Here is an 18,243-nt window from a genome sequence, read left to right as displayed (position 1 = left end):
GTGGTAGGTAAGTTTGGGGTGCCAGGTGTAAATGATAATGGGAGCCCTTTGATTGAACTTTGTATAGAAAGGGGTTTAGTTATAGGTAATACATATTTTAAGAAAAAGAGGATAAATAAGTATACACGATATGATGTAGGGCGAAATGACAGTAGTTTGTTGGATTATGTATTAGTAGATAAAAGACTGTTGAGTAGACTTCAGGATGTACATGTTTATCGAGGGGCCACAGATATATCAGATCACTTTCTAGTTGTAGCTACACTGAGAGTAAAAGGTAGATGGGATACAAGGAGAATAGAAGCATCAGGGAAGAGAGAGGTGAAGGTTTATAAACTAAAAGAGGAGGCAGTTAGGGTAAGATATAAACAGCTATTGGAGGATAGATGGGCTAATGAGAGCATAGGCAATGGGGTCGAAGAGGAATGGGGTAGGTTTAAAAATGTAGTGTTAGAGTGTTCAGCAGAAGTTTGTGGTTACAGGAAAGTGGGTGCAGGAGGGAAGAGGAGCGATTGGTGGAATGATGATGTAAAGAGAGTAGTAAGGGAGAAAAAGTTAGCATATGAGAAGTTTTTACAAAGTAGAAGTGATGCAAGGAGGGAAGAGTATATGGAGAAAAAGAGAGAGGTTAAGAGAGTGGTGAAGCAATGTAAAAAGAGAGCAAATGAGAGAGTGGGTGAGCTGTTATCAACAAATTTTGTTGAAAATAAGAAAAAGTTTTGGAGTGAGATTAACAAGTTAAGGAAGCCTAGAGAACAAATGGATTTGTCAGTTAAAAATAGGAGAGGAGAGTTATTAAATGGAGAGTTAGAGGTATTGGGAAGATGGAGGGAATATTTTGAGGAATTGTTAAATGTTGATGAAGATAGGGAAGCTGTGATTTCGTGTATAGGGCAAGGAGGAATAACATCTTGTAGGAGTGAGGAAGAGCCAGTTGTGAGTGTTGGGGAAGTTCGTGAGGCAGTAGGTAAAATGAAAGGGGGTAAGGCAGCCGGGATTGATGGGATAAAGATAGAAATGTTAAAAGCAGGTGGGGATATAGTTTTGGAGTGGTTGGTGCAATTATTTAATAAATGTATGGAAGAGGGTAAGGTACCTAGGGATTGGCAGAGAGCATGCATAGTTCCTTTGTATAAAGGCAAAGGGGATAAAAGAGAGTGCAAAAATTATAGGGGGATAAGTCTGTTGAGTGTACCTGGTAAAGTGTATGGTAGAGTTATAATTGAAAGAATTAAGAGTAAGACGGAGAATAGGATAGCAGATGAACAAGGAGGCTTTAGGAAAGGTAGGGGGTGTGTGGACCAGGTGTTTACAGTGAAACATATAAGTGAACAGTATTTAGATAAGGCTAAAGAGGTCTTTGTGGCATTTATGGATTTGGAAAAGGCGTATGACAGGGTGGATAGGGGGGCAATGTGGCAGATGTTGCAAGTGTATGGTGTAGGAGGTAGGTTACTGAAAGCAGTGAAGAGTTTTTACGAGGATAGTGAGGCTCAAGTTAGAGTATGTAGAAAAGAGGGAAATTTTTTCCCAGTAAAAGTAGGCCTTAGACAAGGATGTGTGATGTCACCGTGGTTGTTTAATATATTTATAGATGGGGTTGTAAGAGAAGTAAATGCGAGGGTCTTGGCAAGAGGCGTGGAGTTAAAAGATAAAGAATCACACACAGGGTGGGAGTTGTCACAGCTGCTCTTTGCTGATGACACTGTGCTCTTGGGAGATTCTGAAGAGAAGCTGCAGAGATTGGTGGATGAATTTGGTAGGGTGTGCAAAAGAAGAAAATTAAAGGTGAATACAGGAAAGAGTAAGGTTATGAGGATAACAAAAAGATTAGGTGATGAAAGATTGAATATCAGATTGGAGGGAGAGAGTATGGAGGAGGTGAACGTATTCAGATATTTGGGAGTGGACGTGTCAGCGGATGGGTCTATGAAAGATGAGGTGAATCATAGAATTGATGAGGGAAAAAGAGTGAGTGGTGCACTTAGGAGTCTGTGGAGACAGAGAACTTTGTCCTTGGAGGCAAAGAGGGGAATGTATGAGAGTATAGTTTTACCAACGCTCTTATATGGGTGTGAAGCATGGGTGATGAATGTTGCAGCGAGGAGAAGGCTGGAGGCAGTGGAGATGTCATGTCTGAGGGCAATGTGTGGTGTGAATATAATGCAGAGAATTCGTAGTTTGGAAGTTAGGAGGAGGTGCGGGATTACCAAAACTGTTGTCCAGAGGGCTGAGGAAGGGTTGTTGAGGTGGTTCGGACATGTAGAGAGAATGGAGCGAAACAGAATAACTTCAAGAGTGTATCAGTCTGTAGTGGAAGGAAGGCGGGGTAGGGGTCGGCCTAGGAAGGGTTGGAGGGAGGGGGTAAAGGAGGTTTTGTGTGCGAGGGGCTTGGACTTCCAGCAGGCATGCGTGAGCGTGTTTGATAGGAGTGAATGGAGACAAATGGTTTTTAATACTTGACGTGCTGTTGGAGTGTGAGCAAAGTAACATTTATGAAGGGATTCAGGGAAACCGGCAGGCCGGACTTGAGTCCTGGAGATGGGAAGTACAGTGCCTGCACTCTGAAGGAGGGGTGTTAATGTTGCAGTTTAAAAACTGTAGTGTAAAGCACCCTTCTGGCAAGACAGTGATGGAGTGAATGATGGTGAAAGTTTTTCTTTTTCGGGCCACCCTGCCTTGGTGGGAATCGGCCAGTGTGATAATAAAAATAATAAGTGTGACCATGGTGTAATAGCGCACAAAATGCGTGCTAAAGGAATAACAGGAAAAGTCGGTCGATGGATCTATAATTTCCTCACTAACAGAACACAGAGAGTAGTCGTCAACAGAGTAAAGTCCGAGGCAGCTACAGTGAAAAGCTCTGTTCCACAAGGCACAGTACTCGCTCCCATCCTGTTCCTCATCCTCATATCCGACATAGACAAGGATGTCAGCCACAGCACCGTGTTTTCCTTTGCAGATGACACCCCGAATCTGCATGACAGTGTCTTCCATTGCAGACACTGCAAGGCTCCAGGCGGACATCAACCAAATCTTTCAGTGGGCTGCAGAAAACAATATGAAGTTCAACGATGAGAAATTTCAATTACTCAGATATGGTAAACATGAGGAAATTAAATCTTCATCAGAGTACAAAACAAATTCTGGCCACAAAATAGAGCGAAACACCAACGTCAAAGACCTGGGAGTGATCATGTCGGAGGATCTCACCTTCAAGGACCATAACATTGTATCAATCGCATCTGCTAGAAAAATGACAGGATGGATAATGAGAACCTTCAAAACTAGGGAGGCCAAGCCCATGATGACACTCTTCAGGTCACTTGTTCTATCTAGGCTGGAATATTGCTGCACACTAACAGCACCTTTCAAGGCAGGTGAAATTGCCGACCTAGAAAATGTACAGAGAACTTTCACGGTGCACATAACGGAGATAAAACGCCTCAATTACTGGGAGCGCTTGAGGTTCCTAAACCTGTATTCCCTGGAATGCAGGAGGGAGAGATACATGATTATATACACCTGGAATATCCTAGAGGGACTAGTACCGAACTTGCACACGAAAATCACTCACTACGAAAGCAAAAGACTTGGCAGACGATGCACCATCCCCCCAATGAAAAGCAGGGGTGTCACTAGCATGTTAAGAGACCATACAATAAGTGTCAGGGGCCCGAGACTGTTCAACTGCCTCCCAGCACACATAAGGGGGATTACCAACAGACCCCTGGCAGTCTTCAAGCTGGCACTGGACAAGCACCTAAAGTCAGTTCCTGATCAGCCGGGCTGTGGCTCGTACGTTGGTTTGTGTGCAGCCAGCAGCAACAGCCTGGTTGATCAGGCTCTGATCCACCAGGAGGCCTGGTCACAGACCGGGCCGCGGGGGCATTGACCCCCGGAACTCTCTCCAGGTAAACTCCAGGTATAGTGTGAGAAGGGCATTTTGCGGCACGTAGTATCGTATCTTGGAGAGGATCCCAACCGTTTTGGATACTTTTTTGGTTATATGCTGGATATGGGTGCTGAAATTCAGGTTGTTGTCAAGGTACAAGCCTAGGAATTTTCCCCCATTATTTCTGGTAATTAGAGTGTTGTCAATCTTAATGTTAATTTGTGCATCTCCTGCTGTGCTACCAAACATAATATAGTAGGTTTTGTCAGTGTTAAGCGTAAGTTTATTGGCTGTCATCCAAGTCGATATTTTAATCAGCTCCTCGTTAACAATGGTGTTGAGGGTTGCAAGATTAGGGTGAGAGATGACATAAGTCGTGTCATCAGCAAAGAGAATGGGTTTCAGGTGTTGGGATACGTTTGGAAGGTCATTGATGTATATGAGGAAGAGCAGGGGACCAAGGACACTTCCCTGCGGAACTCCAGTATCAAGTGGCCGTGTTGTTGATGCTGTGTCTTTAATGGTGACGTACTGATACCTATTAGTAATGTAAGATTTGATATAAGCAAGCGCATGGCCTCTTATACCGTAATGATCAAGTTTGTGGAGTAGGATGTCGTGGTCTACTGCGTCAAAAGCTTTTCTTAGGTCAATAAAAATTCCTAGTGGATATTCCTTATTTTCCAATGCTGTGTAAAGCAGATCTAGCATTTTTATGATTGCATCATTAGTGCTTTTATTTTTCCTGAATCCAAACTGGCAGGGGTTGAGTATGTTTTGAGCCGTTATAAATGAATATAGCCTCCTGTGCACGAGTTTCTCAAAGATTTTGGATAGCAATGGTAAGTTAGATATTGGCCTATAGCTGTTTAAGTCTGTAGGGTCACCACCTTTATGTATTGGTGTAACCCTTGCCATCTTGAGTAGTTTCGGGAAGGTGCTAGTCTCTAGTGACTTGTTAAAAAGTAATGAAATAGCATGAGAAAGGACATGGGCCGCTCGCTTGTACAGTAATGGTGGGACATGAGACAGATTCCCCGAGTTATTTTTAAGTGACTTTATAATCTCAATGGTTTTCTTAAAATGACTTTCTTAAATTCAGTCGTATTTCTCACCTTCTTTACCAAAGGCTTGGCACTAGGAGCTTTCTTTGGAGCCATGGTAGCTTATTTAGCACTTAAATAACTTGCAAGCACTAAAATAAATGGAATATTATGAAATATTTCGCTGGAGCACGTGAGGGGACCGTCGCTCACTGGTAAACAATGGTACACTGGCTGGGAAGGAAAGGCCAAGGTGGCTCAGAGCATGAGTACGCGTCTGGGACAAAGGACTATTAGCGAGTTACCGGACCATTTGCGAGCCAATATTTTGACGAAAAAACAGGACTACAGTGGACCCCCGCTTTACGATCACCTCCCAATGCGACCAATTATGTAAGTGTATTTATGTCAGTGCGTTTGTACGTGTATGTTTGAGGGCCTGAAATGGACTAATCTAATTCACAATATTTCTTATGGGAACAAATTTGTTCAGTACTGGCACCTGAACATACTTCTGGAATGAAATAATATCGTAAACCGGGGGTCCACTGTGTATTTCCGAAATGGACGACTTTCAGGCTGGACGATTATTGAGGGACCACTGTATTTTCATTTTCTTGGCCCCTCGAGGAAAGTTCCTTGAAGCTGATGAGGGGGGCTTTTGATCCAGGGGATTTGATGTGTTCCCCTTTCCTTGGATCAAACCTGAAAGCCTCCTTTTAAAAAAACCTCCTAGGTGCTGTATAACACTCATGTGTTTAGCACCCATCCATGAATGTAATAATCCAATTCCTTGGATCAAAAACTTAACAAGCATCAAGGCATCTCCCTAGAAGAGGAAAAAGTAAGGCAAATACTGTATATTTTGATAAAAAATTTAAGATATATATTTCATTTTCTCCATGTACAGGAATACTAGTGGCAGTGCAGCCATGATACAAGTGTATATTATTATTGTTGTTATTATTAATCATCATTAAAAACAATGGGTAAACCCGTACAGGTCACACTTCGTAAGGGATTCCAGCACACAAGACCTCATGATAAAAGTTTACAAAGGCTAGAAGTATTTACTGTGTGGGTCTACATTACCTCCACTAACCTAACCAACTCTCGTGCACCCCCTTACCCACAGTACTCTGTGACCCATACTGGTTTAGAACATAGAATTGTTATCTTACTGAACGGGTTGTTGGAGTGATGTTGGGTGGAAGGAGTAACACCTGTGTGTTGAACACACAAGTGTGCACATAACACTGATGATCTCCCATTTTGCAAATGCTATATGCCCCATACAGGTTTAGGGCTTCCCCAAATATGTAATAAAAATGCACAAGCAGATGTTTGGACATTGAGGTTTAGGTACATGATCTCCTGTGGTGGTGTGGACTCAGTTGTACATTATTATAGTACTGTAAGAGTCAGGAGTGAGTTGTAGTGTTGTGGGAGTGGAATGTGGTGATATGGGAGTGAGTTGGAGTGGTGTGGGAGTGAGTTGTAGTGGTATGGTGTGGGAGTTAAACCACGGAACAGACAGGGATTGAACCTATGGCAAGTGGGTCATAAAACTCCAGGCCAGTGCATAAACCACTCACTCGTCACTGGTCCAGTTCTCATCTGTTCCTTGGTTTGGTGGTTTAGCAGTTCTTTTTGATTATAATAATAATCCCTGAGCCGTGTGGGAGTTGTAATACAACATTACATACTGTACCTTAGACTGGACCTGTTGTCTGACCCACTCAGGAGGGTAGGCTGCAGGCTGGAGCAGCAGGTTGGTGCTGGAGATACTCACTTCATTCTTCATCCATAGTACCTTGACTCGACCGTGTCTGCAGAAATGTGTTAATTAAACACTCACCTCTCACTACTGTCTCTTAAAGTATATCTCATTAATACTGACTGTTTTTTTATAACACTGTCAGTGTATCTTTTTAACCTTGACAGTTTTTAACTGAGCTAGGGTGAGTAAATGAAGGAAAATTAATTTTGTATCAAGTAATCCCTTGCCGTCTTTCCTTAGGTGCACTGATATCATAATTTAGATTATCCACCTTATTGCCACTATTTCCACCATCCTTCAGGGTTTAGGCACTGCACCTCCCACCATCCTTAAGAGTTCACGCGCTGTACTTTCCATCCGAACTCAAGTCCAAATAAGCAGTTTTTGTGAAGCACTACAAACATTTCCATGCATACACTCCAACAGCACCTTAAATCCCCAAAAACACTTGTCTGAACACAGATCTAAAATGTACTTTAAGACCCACTTTAAAACCTCCTTCACCCCCTCCTTCCAACCCCCTCTGGAACATCCTTCACACCTGTCCACCCCACAGGTAGACTCACTCGTGACCCAGCTTACCCTTTCTTTTTTAAACAACCAAACCCTGAAAATACACTTCATATCACCACATCGTTATTTTCGAATTTCCTCACACGTCATATACCTGGAGTATACCTGGAGAGGATTTTGGGGGTCAGCGCCCCCACGGCCCGGTCTGTGACAAGGCCGCATGGTGGATCAGAGCCTGATCAACCAGGCTGTTACTATATATTGCATAATATATGCACATAACTGATCTACATGACATTTACATTTCCTACAGGTTAGGTTAGGTAAGATTCGATAGGAAATTATTACAACTGTGTCGTGATATAGGCCTAACATAGCCTACCTCCTCTGTGTCTTACAATTATTACAACTGTATCATGACATAGGCCTAACATAGCCTACCTCCTAGCTGTCTTACAATCATTACAACTCTGTCATGACATAGGCCTAACATAGCCTACCTCCTCTCTGTCTTACAATTACAACTGTGTCATGACATAGGCCTAACATAGCCTACCTCCTCTCTGTCTTACAATTATTACATCTGTGTCATGACATAGGCCTAACATAGCATACCTCCTGTCTTACAATTATTACAACTGTGTCATGACATAGGCCTAACATAGCCTACCTCCTCTCTCTTACAATTATTACAACTGTGTCGTGACATAGGCCTAATACAGCCTACCTCCTCTCTGTCTTACAATTATTACAACTGTGTTGTGACATAGGCCTAACATAGACTACCTCCTCTCTGTCTTACAATTATTACAACTGAGTCATGACATAGGCCTAACATAGCCTACCTATTCTCTGTCTTACAATTATTACAACTGTGTCATGACATAGGCCTAACATAGCCTACCTCCTCTCTGTCTTACAATTATTACAATTGTGTCATGACATAGGCCTAACATAGCCTACCTCCTCTCTGTCTTACAATTATTACAACTGTGTCATGACATAGGCCTAATACATCCTACCTCCTCTCTGTCTTACAATTATTACATGTGTTGTGACATAGGCCTAATATAGCCTACCTCCTCTCTGTCTTACAATTATTACAACTGTCATGACATAGGCCTAACATAGCCTACCTCCTCTCTGTCTTACAATTATTACAACTGTGTCGTGACATAGGCCTAACATAGACTACCTCCTCTCTGTCTTACAATTATTACAACTGAGTCATGACATAGGCCTAACATAGCCTACCTATTCTCTGTCTTACAATTATTACAACTGTGTCATGACATAGGCCTAACATAGCCTACCTCCTCTCTGTCTTACAATTATTACAATTGTGTCATGACATAGGCCTAACATAGCCTACCTCCTCTCTGTCTTACAATTATTACAACTGTGTCATGACATAGGCCTAATACATCCTACCTCCTCTCTGTCTTACAATTATTACATGTGTTGTGACATAGGCCTAATATAGCCTACCTCCTCTCTGTCTTACAATTATTACAACTGTGTCATGACATAGGCCTAACATAGCCTACCTCCTCTCTGTCTTACAATTATTACAAAGGTTTCATGACATAGGCCTAACATAGCCTACCTCCTCTCTGTCTTACAATTATTACAACTGTGTCATGACATAGGCCTAATACAGCCTACCTCCTCTCTGTCTTACAATTATTACATGTGTTGGGACATAGGCCTAACATAGCCTACCTCCTCTCTTACAATTATTACAACTGTGTCGTGACATAGGCCTAACATAGCCTACCTCCTCTCTGTCTTACAATTATTACAAATGTGTCATGACATAGGCCTAACATAGCCTACCTCCTCTCTGTCTTACAATTATTACAAATGTGTCATGACATAGGCCTAACATAGCCTACCTCCTCTCTGTCTTACAATTATTACAACTGTGTCGTGACATAGGCCTAACATAACCTACCTCCTCTCTGTCTTACAATTATTACAACTGTGTCATGACATAGGCCTAATACAGCCTACCTCCTCTCTCTTACAATTATTACAACTGTGTCATGGCATAGACCTAACACAGCCTACCTCCTCTCTGTCCTACAATTATTACAACTGTGTCATGACATAGGCCTAATACAGCCTACCTCCTCTCTATCTTACAATTATTACAACTGTCCTGACATAGGCCTAACAAAGCCTACCTTCTCTCTGTCTTTCAATTATTGCAATTGTGTCATGAGATAGGCCTAATACAGCCTACCTCCTCTCTTACAATTATTACAACTGTGTCATGACACAGGCCTAACATAGCCTACCTCCTCTCTGTCTTACAATTATTACAACTGTGTCATGACATAGGCCTAATACAGCCTACCTCCTCTCTATCTTACAATTATTACAACTGTGTCGTGACATAGGCCTAACATAGCCTACCTCCTCTCTGTCTTACAATTATTACATGTGTCTAGATGTAGGCCTAATACAGCCTACCTCCTCTCTGTCCTACAATTATTACATGTGTTGTGACATAGGCCTAATACAGCCTACCTCCTCTCTGTCTTACAATTACATGTGTAGACATAGGCCTAATACAGCCTACCTCCTCTGTCTTACAATTATTACATGTGTTGTGACAGGCCTAATACAGCCTACCTCCTCTCTGTCTTACAATTATTACAACTGTGTCATGACATAGGCCTAACAGCCTACCTCCTCTCTCACAATTATTACAACTGCGTCATGACATAGGCCTAATACAGCCTACCTCCTCTCTCTTGCAATTATTGCAAGTGTTGTGACATAGGCCTAACATAGCCTACCTCCTCTCTGTCTTACAATTATTACAATTGTGTCATAGCATAGGCCTAACATAGCCTACCTCCTCTCTGTCTTACAATTATTACAACTGTGTTGTGACATAGGCCTAATACAGCCTTCCTCCTCTCTGTCTTACAATTATTACATATGTTGTGACATAGGCCTAATATAGCCTACCTCCTCTCTGTCTTACAATTATTACAACTGTGTCATGACATAGGCCTAACATAGCCTACCTCCTCTCTGTCTTACAATTATTACAACTGTGTCATGACATAGGCCTAATACAGCCTACCTCCTCTCTATCTTACAATTATTACAACTGTGTCGTGACATAGGCCTAACATAGCCTACCTCCTCTCTGTCTTACAATTATTACATGTGTCTAGATGTAGGCCTAATACAGCCTACCTCCTCTCTGTCCTACAATTATTACATGTGTTGTGACATAGGCCTAATACAGCCTACCTCCTCTCTGTCTTATAATTACATGTGTAGACATAGGCCTAATACAGCCTACCTCCTCTGTCTTACAATTATTACATGTGTTGTGACAGGCCTAATACAGCCTACCTCCTCTCTGTCTTACAATTGTTACAACTGTGTCATGACATAGGCCTAACAGCCTACCTCCTCTCTCACAATTATTACAACTGCGTCATGACATAGGCCTAATACAGCCTACCTCCTCTCTCTTGCAATTATTGCAAGTGTTGTGACATAGGCCTAACATAGCCTACCTCCTCTCTGTCTTACAATTATTACAATTGTGTCATGGCATAGGCCTAACATAGCCTACCTCCTCTCTGTCTTACAATTATTACAACTGTGTTGTGACATAGGCCTAATACAGCCTACCTCCTCTCTGTCTTACAATTATTACATATGTTGTGACATAGGCCTAATATAGCCTACCTCCTCTCTGTCTTACAATTATTACAACTGTGTCATGACATAGGCCTAACATAGCCTACCTCCTCTCTGTCTTACAATTATTACAACTGTGTCATGACATAGGCCTAACATAGCCTACCTCCTCTCTGTCTTACAATTATTACAACTGTGTCATGACATAGGCCTAACATAGCCTACCTCCTCTCTGTCTTATAATTATTACAAATGTCATGACATAGGCCTAATATGGCCTACCTCCACTCTGTCTTGCAATTATTACACATGTGACATAGGCCTAACATAGCCTACCTCCTCTCTGTCTTACAATTATTACAACTGTGTCGTGACATAGGCCTAATACAGCCTACCTCCTCTCTCTTACAATTATTACAACTGTGTCATGGCATAGGCCTAATACAGCCTACCTCCTCTCTGTCTTACAATTATTACAACTGTGTCATGACATAGGCCTAATACAGCCTACCTCCTCTCTATCTTACAATTATTACAACTGTCCTGACATAGGCCTAACATAGCCTACCTCCTCTCTATCTTACAATTATTACAACTGTGTCATGACAGAGGCCTAACATAGCCTACCTCCTCTCTGTCTTACAATTATTACAACTGTGTCATGACATAGGCCTAATACAGCCTATCTCCTCTCTATCTTACAATTATTACAACTGTCCTGACATAGGCCTAACATAGCCTACCTCCTCTCTGTCTTACAATTATTACAACTGTGTCATGACATAGGCCTAACATAGCTTACCTCCTCTCTGTCTTACAATTATTACAACTGTCCTGACATCGGCCTAACATAGCCTACCTCCTCTCTGTCTTACAATTATTACAACTGTGTCATGACATAGGCCTAACATAGCCTACCTCCTCTCTGTCTTACAATTATTACAACTGTGTCGTGACATAGGCCTAACATAGCCTACCTCCTCTCTGTCTTACAATTATTACAAGTGTCATGACATAGGCCTAATACAGCCTACCTCCTCTCTATCTTTCAATTATTACAACTGTGTCATGACATAGGCCTAACATAGCCTACCTCCTCTCTGTCTTACAATTATTACAACTGTGTTGTGACATAGGCCTAACATAGCCTACCTCCTCTCTGTCTTACAATTATTACAAGTGTCATGACATAGGCCTAATACAGCCTACCTCCTCTCTATCTTTCAATTATCACAACTGTGTCATGACATAGGCCTAACATAGCCTACCTCCTCTCTGTCTTACAATTATTACAACTGTGTTGTGACATAGGCTTAACATAGCCTACCTCCTCTCTGTCTTACAATTATTACAAGTGTCATGACATAGGCCTAATACATCCTACCTCCTCTCTGTCTTACAATTATTACATGTGTTGTGACATAGGCCTAATATAGCCTACCTCTTCTCTGTCTTACAATTATTACAACTGTGTCATGACATAGGCCTAACATAGCCTACCTCCTCTCTGTCTTACAATTATTACAACTGTGTCATGACATAGGCCTAACATAGCCTACCTCCTCTCTGTCTTACAATTATTACAACTGTGTTGTGACATAGGCCTAACATAGACTACCTCCTCTCTGTCTTACAATTATTACAACTGAGTCATGACATAGGCCTAACATAGCCTACCTATTCTCTGTCTTACAATTATTACAACTGTGTCATGACATAGGCCTAACATAGCCTACCTCCTCTCTGTCTTACAATTATTACAATTGTGTCATGACATAGGCCTAACATAGCCTACCTCCTCTCTGTCTTACAATTATTACAACTGTGTCATGACATAGGCCTAATACATCCTACCTCCTCTCTGTCTTACAATTATTACATGTGTTGTGACATAGGCCTAATATAGCCTACCTCCTCTCTGTCTTACAATTATTACAACTGTGTCATGACATAGGCCTAACATAGCCTACCTCCTCTCTGTCTTACAATTATTACAACTGTGTCATGACATAGGCCTAACATAGCCTACCTCCTCTCTGTCTTACAATTATTACAACTGTGTCATGACATAGGCCTAACATAGCCTACCTCCTCTCTGTCTTACAATTATTACAACTGTGTCGTGACAAAGGCCTAACATAGACTACCTCCTCTCTTTCTTACAATTATTACAACTGAGTCATGACATAGGCCTAACATAGCCTACCTATTCTCTGTCTTACAATTATTACAACTGTGTCATGACATAGGCCTAACATAGCCTACCTCCTCTCTGTCTTACAATTATTACAATTGTGTCATGACATAGGCCTAACGTAGCCTACCTCCTCTCTGTCTTACAATTATTACAACTGTGTCATGACATAGGCCTAATACATCCTACCTCCTCTCTGTCTTACAATTATTACATGTGTTGTGACATAGGCCTAATATAGCCTACCTCCTCTCTGTCTTACAATTATTACAACTGTGTCATGACATAGGCCTAACATAGCCTACCTCCTCTCTGTCTTACAATTATTACAAAGGTGTCATGACATAGGCCTAACATAGCCTACCTCCTCTCTGTCTTACAATTATTACAAATGTGTCATGACATATGCCTAATACAGCCTACCTCCTCTCTGTCTTACAATTATTACATGTGTTGGGACATAGGCCTAACATAGCCTACCTCCTCTCTTACAATTATTACAACTGTGTCGTGACATAGCCCTAACATAGCCTACCTCCTCTCTGTCTTACAATTATTACAAATGTGTCATGACATAGGCCTAACATAGCCTACCTCCTCTCTGTCTTACAATTATTACAAATGTGTCATGACATAGGCCTAACATAGCCTACCTCCTCTCTGTCTTACAATTATTACAACTGTGTCGTGACATAGGCCTAACATAACCTACCTCCTCTCTGTCTTACAATTATTACAACTGTGTCATGACATAGGCCTAATACAGCCTACCTCCTCTCTCTTACAATTATTACAACTGTGTCATGGCATAGACCTAACACAGCCTACCTCCTCTCTGTCCTACAATTATTACAACTGTGTCATGACATAGGCCTAATACAGCCTACCTCCTCTCTATCTTACAATTATTACAACTGTCCTGACATAGGCCTAACAAAGCCTACCTTCTCTCTGTCTTTCAATTATTGCAAATGTGTCATGAGATAGGCCTAATACAGCCTACCTCCTCTCTTACAATTATTACAACTGTGTCATGACATAGGCCTAACATAGCCTACCTCCTCTCTGTCTTACAATTATTACAACTGTGTCATGACATAGGCCTAATACAGCCTACCTCCTCTCTATCTTACAATTATTACAACTGTGTCGTGACATAGGCCTAACATAGCCTACCTCCTCTCTGTCTTACAATTATTACATGTGTCTAGATGTAGGCCTAATACAGCCTACCTCCTCTCTGTCCTACAATTATTACATGTGTTGTGACATAGGCCTAATACAGCCTACCTCCTCTCTGTCTTACAATTACATGTGTAGACATAGGCCTAATACAGCCTACCTCCTCTGTCTTACAATTATTACATGTGTTGTGACAGGCCTAATACAGCCTACCTCCTCTCTGTCTTACAATTATTACAACTGTGTCATGACATAGGCCTAACAGCCTACCTCCTCTCTCACAATTATTACAACTGCGTCATGACATAGGCCTAATACAGCCTACCTCCTCTCTCTTGCAATTATTGCAAGTGTTGTGACATAGGCCTAACATAGCCTACCTCCTCTCTGTCTTACAATTATTACAATTGTGTCATGGCATAGGCCTAACATAGCCTACCTCCTCTCTGTCTTACAATTATTACAACTGTGTTGTGACATAGGCCTAATACAGCCTTCCTCCTCTCTGTCTTACAATTATTACATATGTTGTGACATAGGCCTAATATAGCCTACCTCCTCTCTGTCTTACAATTATTACAACTGTGTCATGACATAGGCCTAACATAGCCTACCTCCTCTCTGTCTTACAATTATTACAACTGTGTCATGACATAGGCCTAATACAGCCTACCTCCTCTCTATCTTACAATTATTACAACTGTGTCGTGACATAGGCCTAACATAGCCTACCTCCTCTCTGTCTTACAATTATTACATGTGTCTAGATGTAGGCCTAATACAGCCTACCTCCTCTCTGTCCTACAATTATTACATGTGTTGTGACATAGGCCTAATACAGCCTATTTCCTCTCTGTCTTATAATTACATGTGTAGACATAGGCCTAATACAGCCTACCTCCTCTGTCTTACAATTATTACATGTGTTGTGACAGGCCTAATACAGCCTACCTCCTCTCTGTCTTACAATTGTTACAACTGTGTCATGACATAGGCCTAACAGCCTACCTCCTCTCTCACAATTATTACAACTGCGTCATGACATAGGCCTAATACAGCCTACCTCCTCTCTCTTGCAATTATTGCAAGTGTTGTGACATAGGCCTAACATAGCCTACCTCCTCTCTGTCTTACAATTATTACAATTGTGTCATGGCATAGGCCTAACATAGCCTACCTCCTCTCTGTCTTACAATTATTACAACTGTGTGTTGACATAGGCCTAATACAGCCTACCTCCTCTCTGTCTTACAATTATTACATATGTTGTGACATAGGCCTAATATAGCCTACCTCCTCTCTGTCTTACAATTATTACAACTGTGTCATGACATAGGCCTAACATAGCCTACCTCCTCTCTGTCTTACAATTATTACAACTGTGTCATGACATAGGCCTAACATAGCCTACCTCCTCTCTGTCTTACAATTATTACAACTGTGTCATGACATAGGCCTAACATAGCCTACCTCCTCTCTGTCTTATAATTATTACAAATGTCATGACATAGGCCTAATACGGCCTACCTCCACTCTGTCTTACAATTATTACACATGTGACATAGGCCTAACATAGCCTACCTCCTCTCTGTCTTACAATTATTACAACTGTGTCGTGACATAGGCCTAATACAGCCTACCTCCTCTCTCTTACAATTATTACAACTGTGTCATGGCATAGGCCTAATACAGCCTACCTCCTCTCTGTCTTACAATTATTACAACTGTGTCATGACATAGGCCTAATACAGCCTACCTCCTCTCTATCTTACAATTATTACAACTGTCCTGACATAGGCCTAACATAGCCTACCTCCTCTCTATCTTACAATTATTACAACTGTGTCATGACATAGGCCTAACATAGCCTACCTCCTCTCTGTCTTACAATTATTACAACTGTGTCATGACATAGGCCTAATACAGCCTATCTCCTCTCTATCTTACAATTATTACAACTGTCCTGACATAGGCCTAACATAGCCTACCTCCTCTCTGTCTTACAATTATTACAACTGTGTCATGACATAGGCCTAACATAGCTTACCTCCTCTCTGTCTTACAATTATTACAACTGTCCTGACATAGGCCTAACATAGCCTACCTCCTCTCTGTCTTACAATTATTACAACTGTGTCGTGACATAGGCCTAACATAGCCTACCTCCTCTCTGTCTTACAATTATTACAACTGTGTCGTGACATAGGCCTAACATAGCCTACCTCCTCTCTGTCTTACAATTATTACAAGTGTCATGACATAGGCCTAATACAGCCTACCTCCTCTCTATCTTTCAATTATTACAACTGTGTCATGACATAGGCCTAACATAGCCTACCTCCTCTCTGTCTTACAATTATTACAACTGTGTTGTGACATAGGCCTAACATAGCCTACCTCCTCTCTGTCTTACAATTATTACAAGTGTCATGACATAGGCCTAATACAGCCTACCTCCTCTCTATCTTTCAATTATCACAACTGTGTCATGACATAGGCCTAACATAGCCTACCTCCTCTCTGTCTTACAATTATTACAACTGTGTTGTGACATAGGCTTAACATAGCCTACCTCCTCTCTGTCTTACAATTATTACAAGTGTCATGACATAGGCCTAATACATCCTACCTCCTCTCTGTCTTACAATTATTACATGTGTTGTGACATAGGCCTAATATAGCCTACCTCCTCTCTGTCTTACAATTATTACAACTGTGTCATGACATAGGCCTAACATAGCCTACCTCCTCTCTGTCTTACAATTATTACAACTGTGTCATGACATAGGCCTAACATAGCCTACCTCCTCTCTGTCTTACAATTATTACAACTGTGTTGTGACATAGGCCTAACATAGACTACCTCCTCTCTGTCTTACAATTATTACAACTGAGTCATGACATAGGCCTAACATAGCCTACCTATTCTCTGTCTTACAATTACAACTGTGTCATGACATAGGCCTAACATAGCCTACCTCCTCTCTGTCTTACAATTATTACAATTGTGTCATGACATAGGCCTAACATAGCCTACCTCCTCTCTGTCTTACAATTATTACAACTGTGTCATGACATAGGCCTAATACAGCCTACCTCCTCTCTGTCTTACAATTATTACAACTGTCCTGACATAGGCCTAATATAGCCTACCTCCTCTCTGTCTTACAATTATTACAACTGTGTCATGACATAGGCCTAACATAGCCTACCTCCTCTCTGTCTTACAATTATTACAACTGTGTCATGACATAGGCCTAACATAGCCTACCTCCTCTCTGTCTTACAATTATTACAACTGTCATGACATAGGCCTAATACAGCCTACCTCCTCTCTGTCTTACAATTATTACATGTGTTGTGACATAGGCCTAACATAGCCTACCTCCTCTCTGTCTTACAATTATTACAACTGTGTCATGACATAGGCCTAATACAGCCTACCTCCTCTCTATCTTACAATTATTACAACTGTGTCATGACATAGGCCTAATACAGCCTACCTCCTCTCTGTCTTACAATTATTACAACTGTGTCATGACATAGGCCTAACAGCCTACCTCCTCTCACAATTATTACAACTGTGTCATGACATAGGCCTAATACAGCCTACCTCCTCTCTGTCTTACAATTATTACATGTGTTGTGACATAGGCCTAACATAGCCTACCTCCTCTCTGTCTTACAATTATGACAACTGTGTCATGACATAGGCCTAATACAGCCTACCTCCACTCTGTCTTACAATTATTACAACTGTGTTGTGACATAGGCCTAACATAGCCTACCTCCTCTCTGTCTTACAATTATTACAACTGTGTCGTGACATAGGCCTAACATAGCCTACCTCCTCTCTGTCTTACAATTATTACAACTGTGTCATGACATAGGCCTAACATAGCCTACCTCCTCTCTGTCTTACAATTATTACAACTGTGTCATGACATAGGCCTAACATAGCCTACCT

At 41.5% G+C, this 18,243-nt stretch overlaps 1 protein-coding gene across 1 annotated transcript in view; it reads right to left on the bottom strand.

Annotated features, from left to right (window-relative positions):
- LOC128684426 (uncharacterized) overlaps nt 1-18,243 on the bottom strand; it is a 157,549-nt gene that overhangs the window by 5,876 nt on the left and 133,430 nt on the right. Inside the window, exon 5 of the mRNA XM_053770574.2 lies at nt 6,650-6,767. Coding sequence (XP_053626549.2) covers nt 6,650-6,767 — 118 coding nt within the window. The remainder of the gene's footprint in view (nt 1-6,649; nt 6,768-18,243) is intronic.

This window comes from Cherax quadricarinatus, chromosome 4 (assembly GCF_038502225.1).
Source record: "Cherax quadricarinatus isolate ZL_2023a chromosome 4, ASM3850222v1, whole genome shotgun sequence".
Taxonomy (NCBI): domain Eukaryota; kingdom Metazoa; phylum Arthropoda; class Malacostraca; order Decapoda; family Parastacidae; genus Cherax; species Cherax quadricarinatus.
The sequence above is the reverse complement of the archived record's forward strand: the minus strand, read 5'-3'. Positions and strand labels throughout refer to the sequence as shown.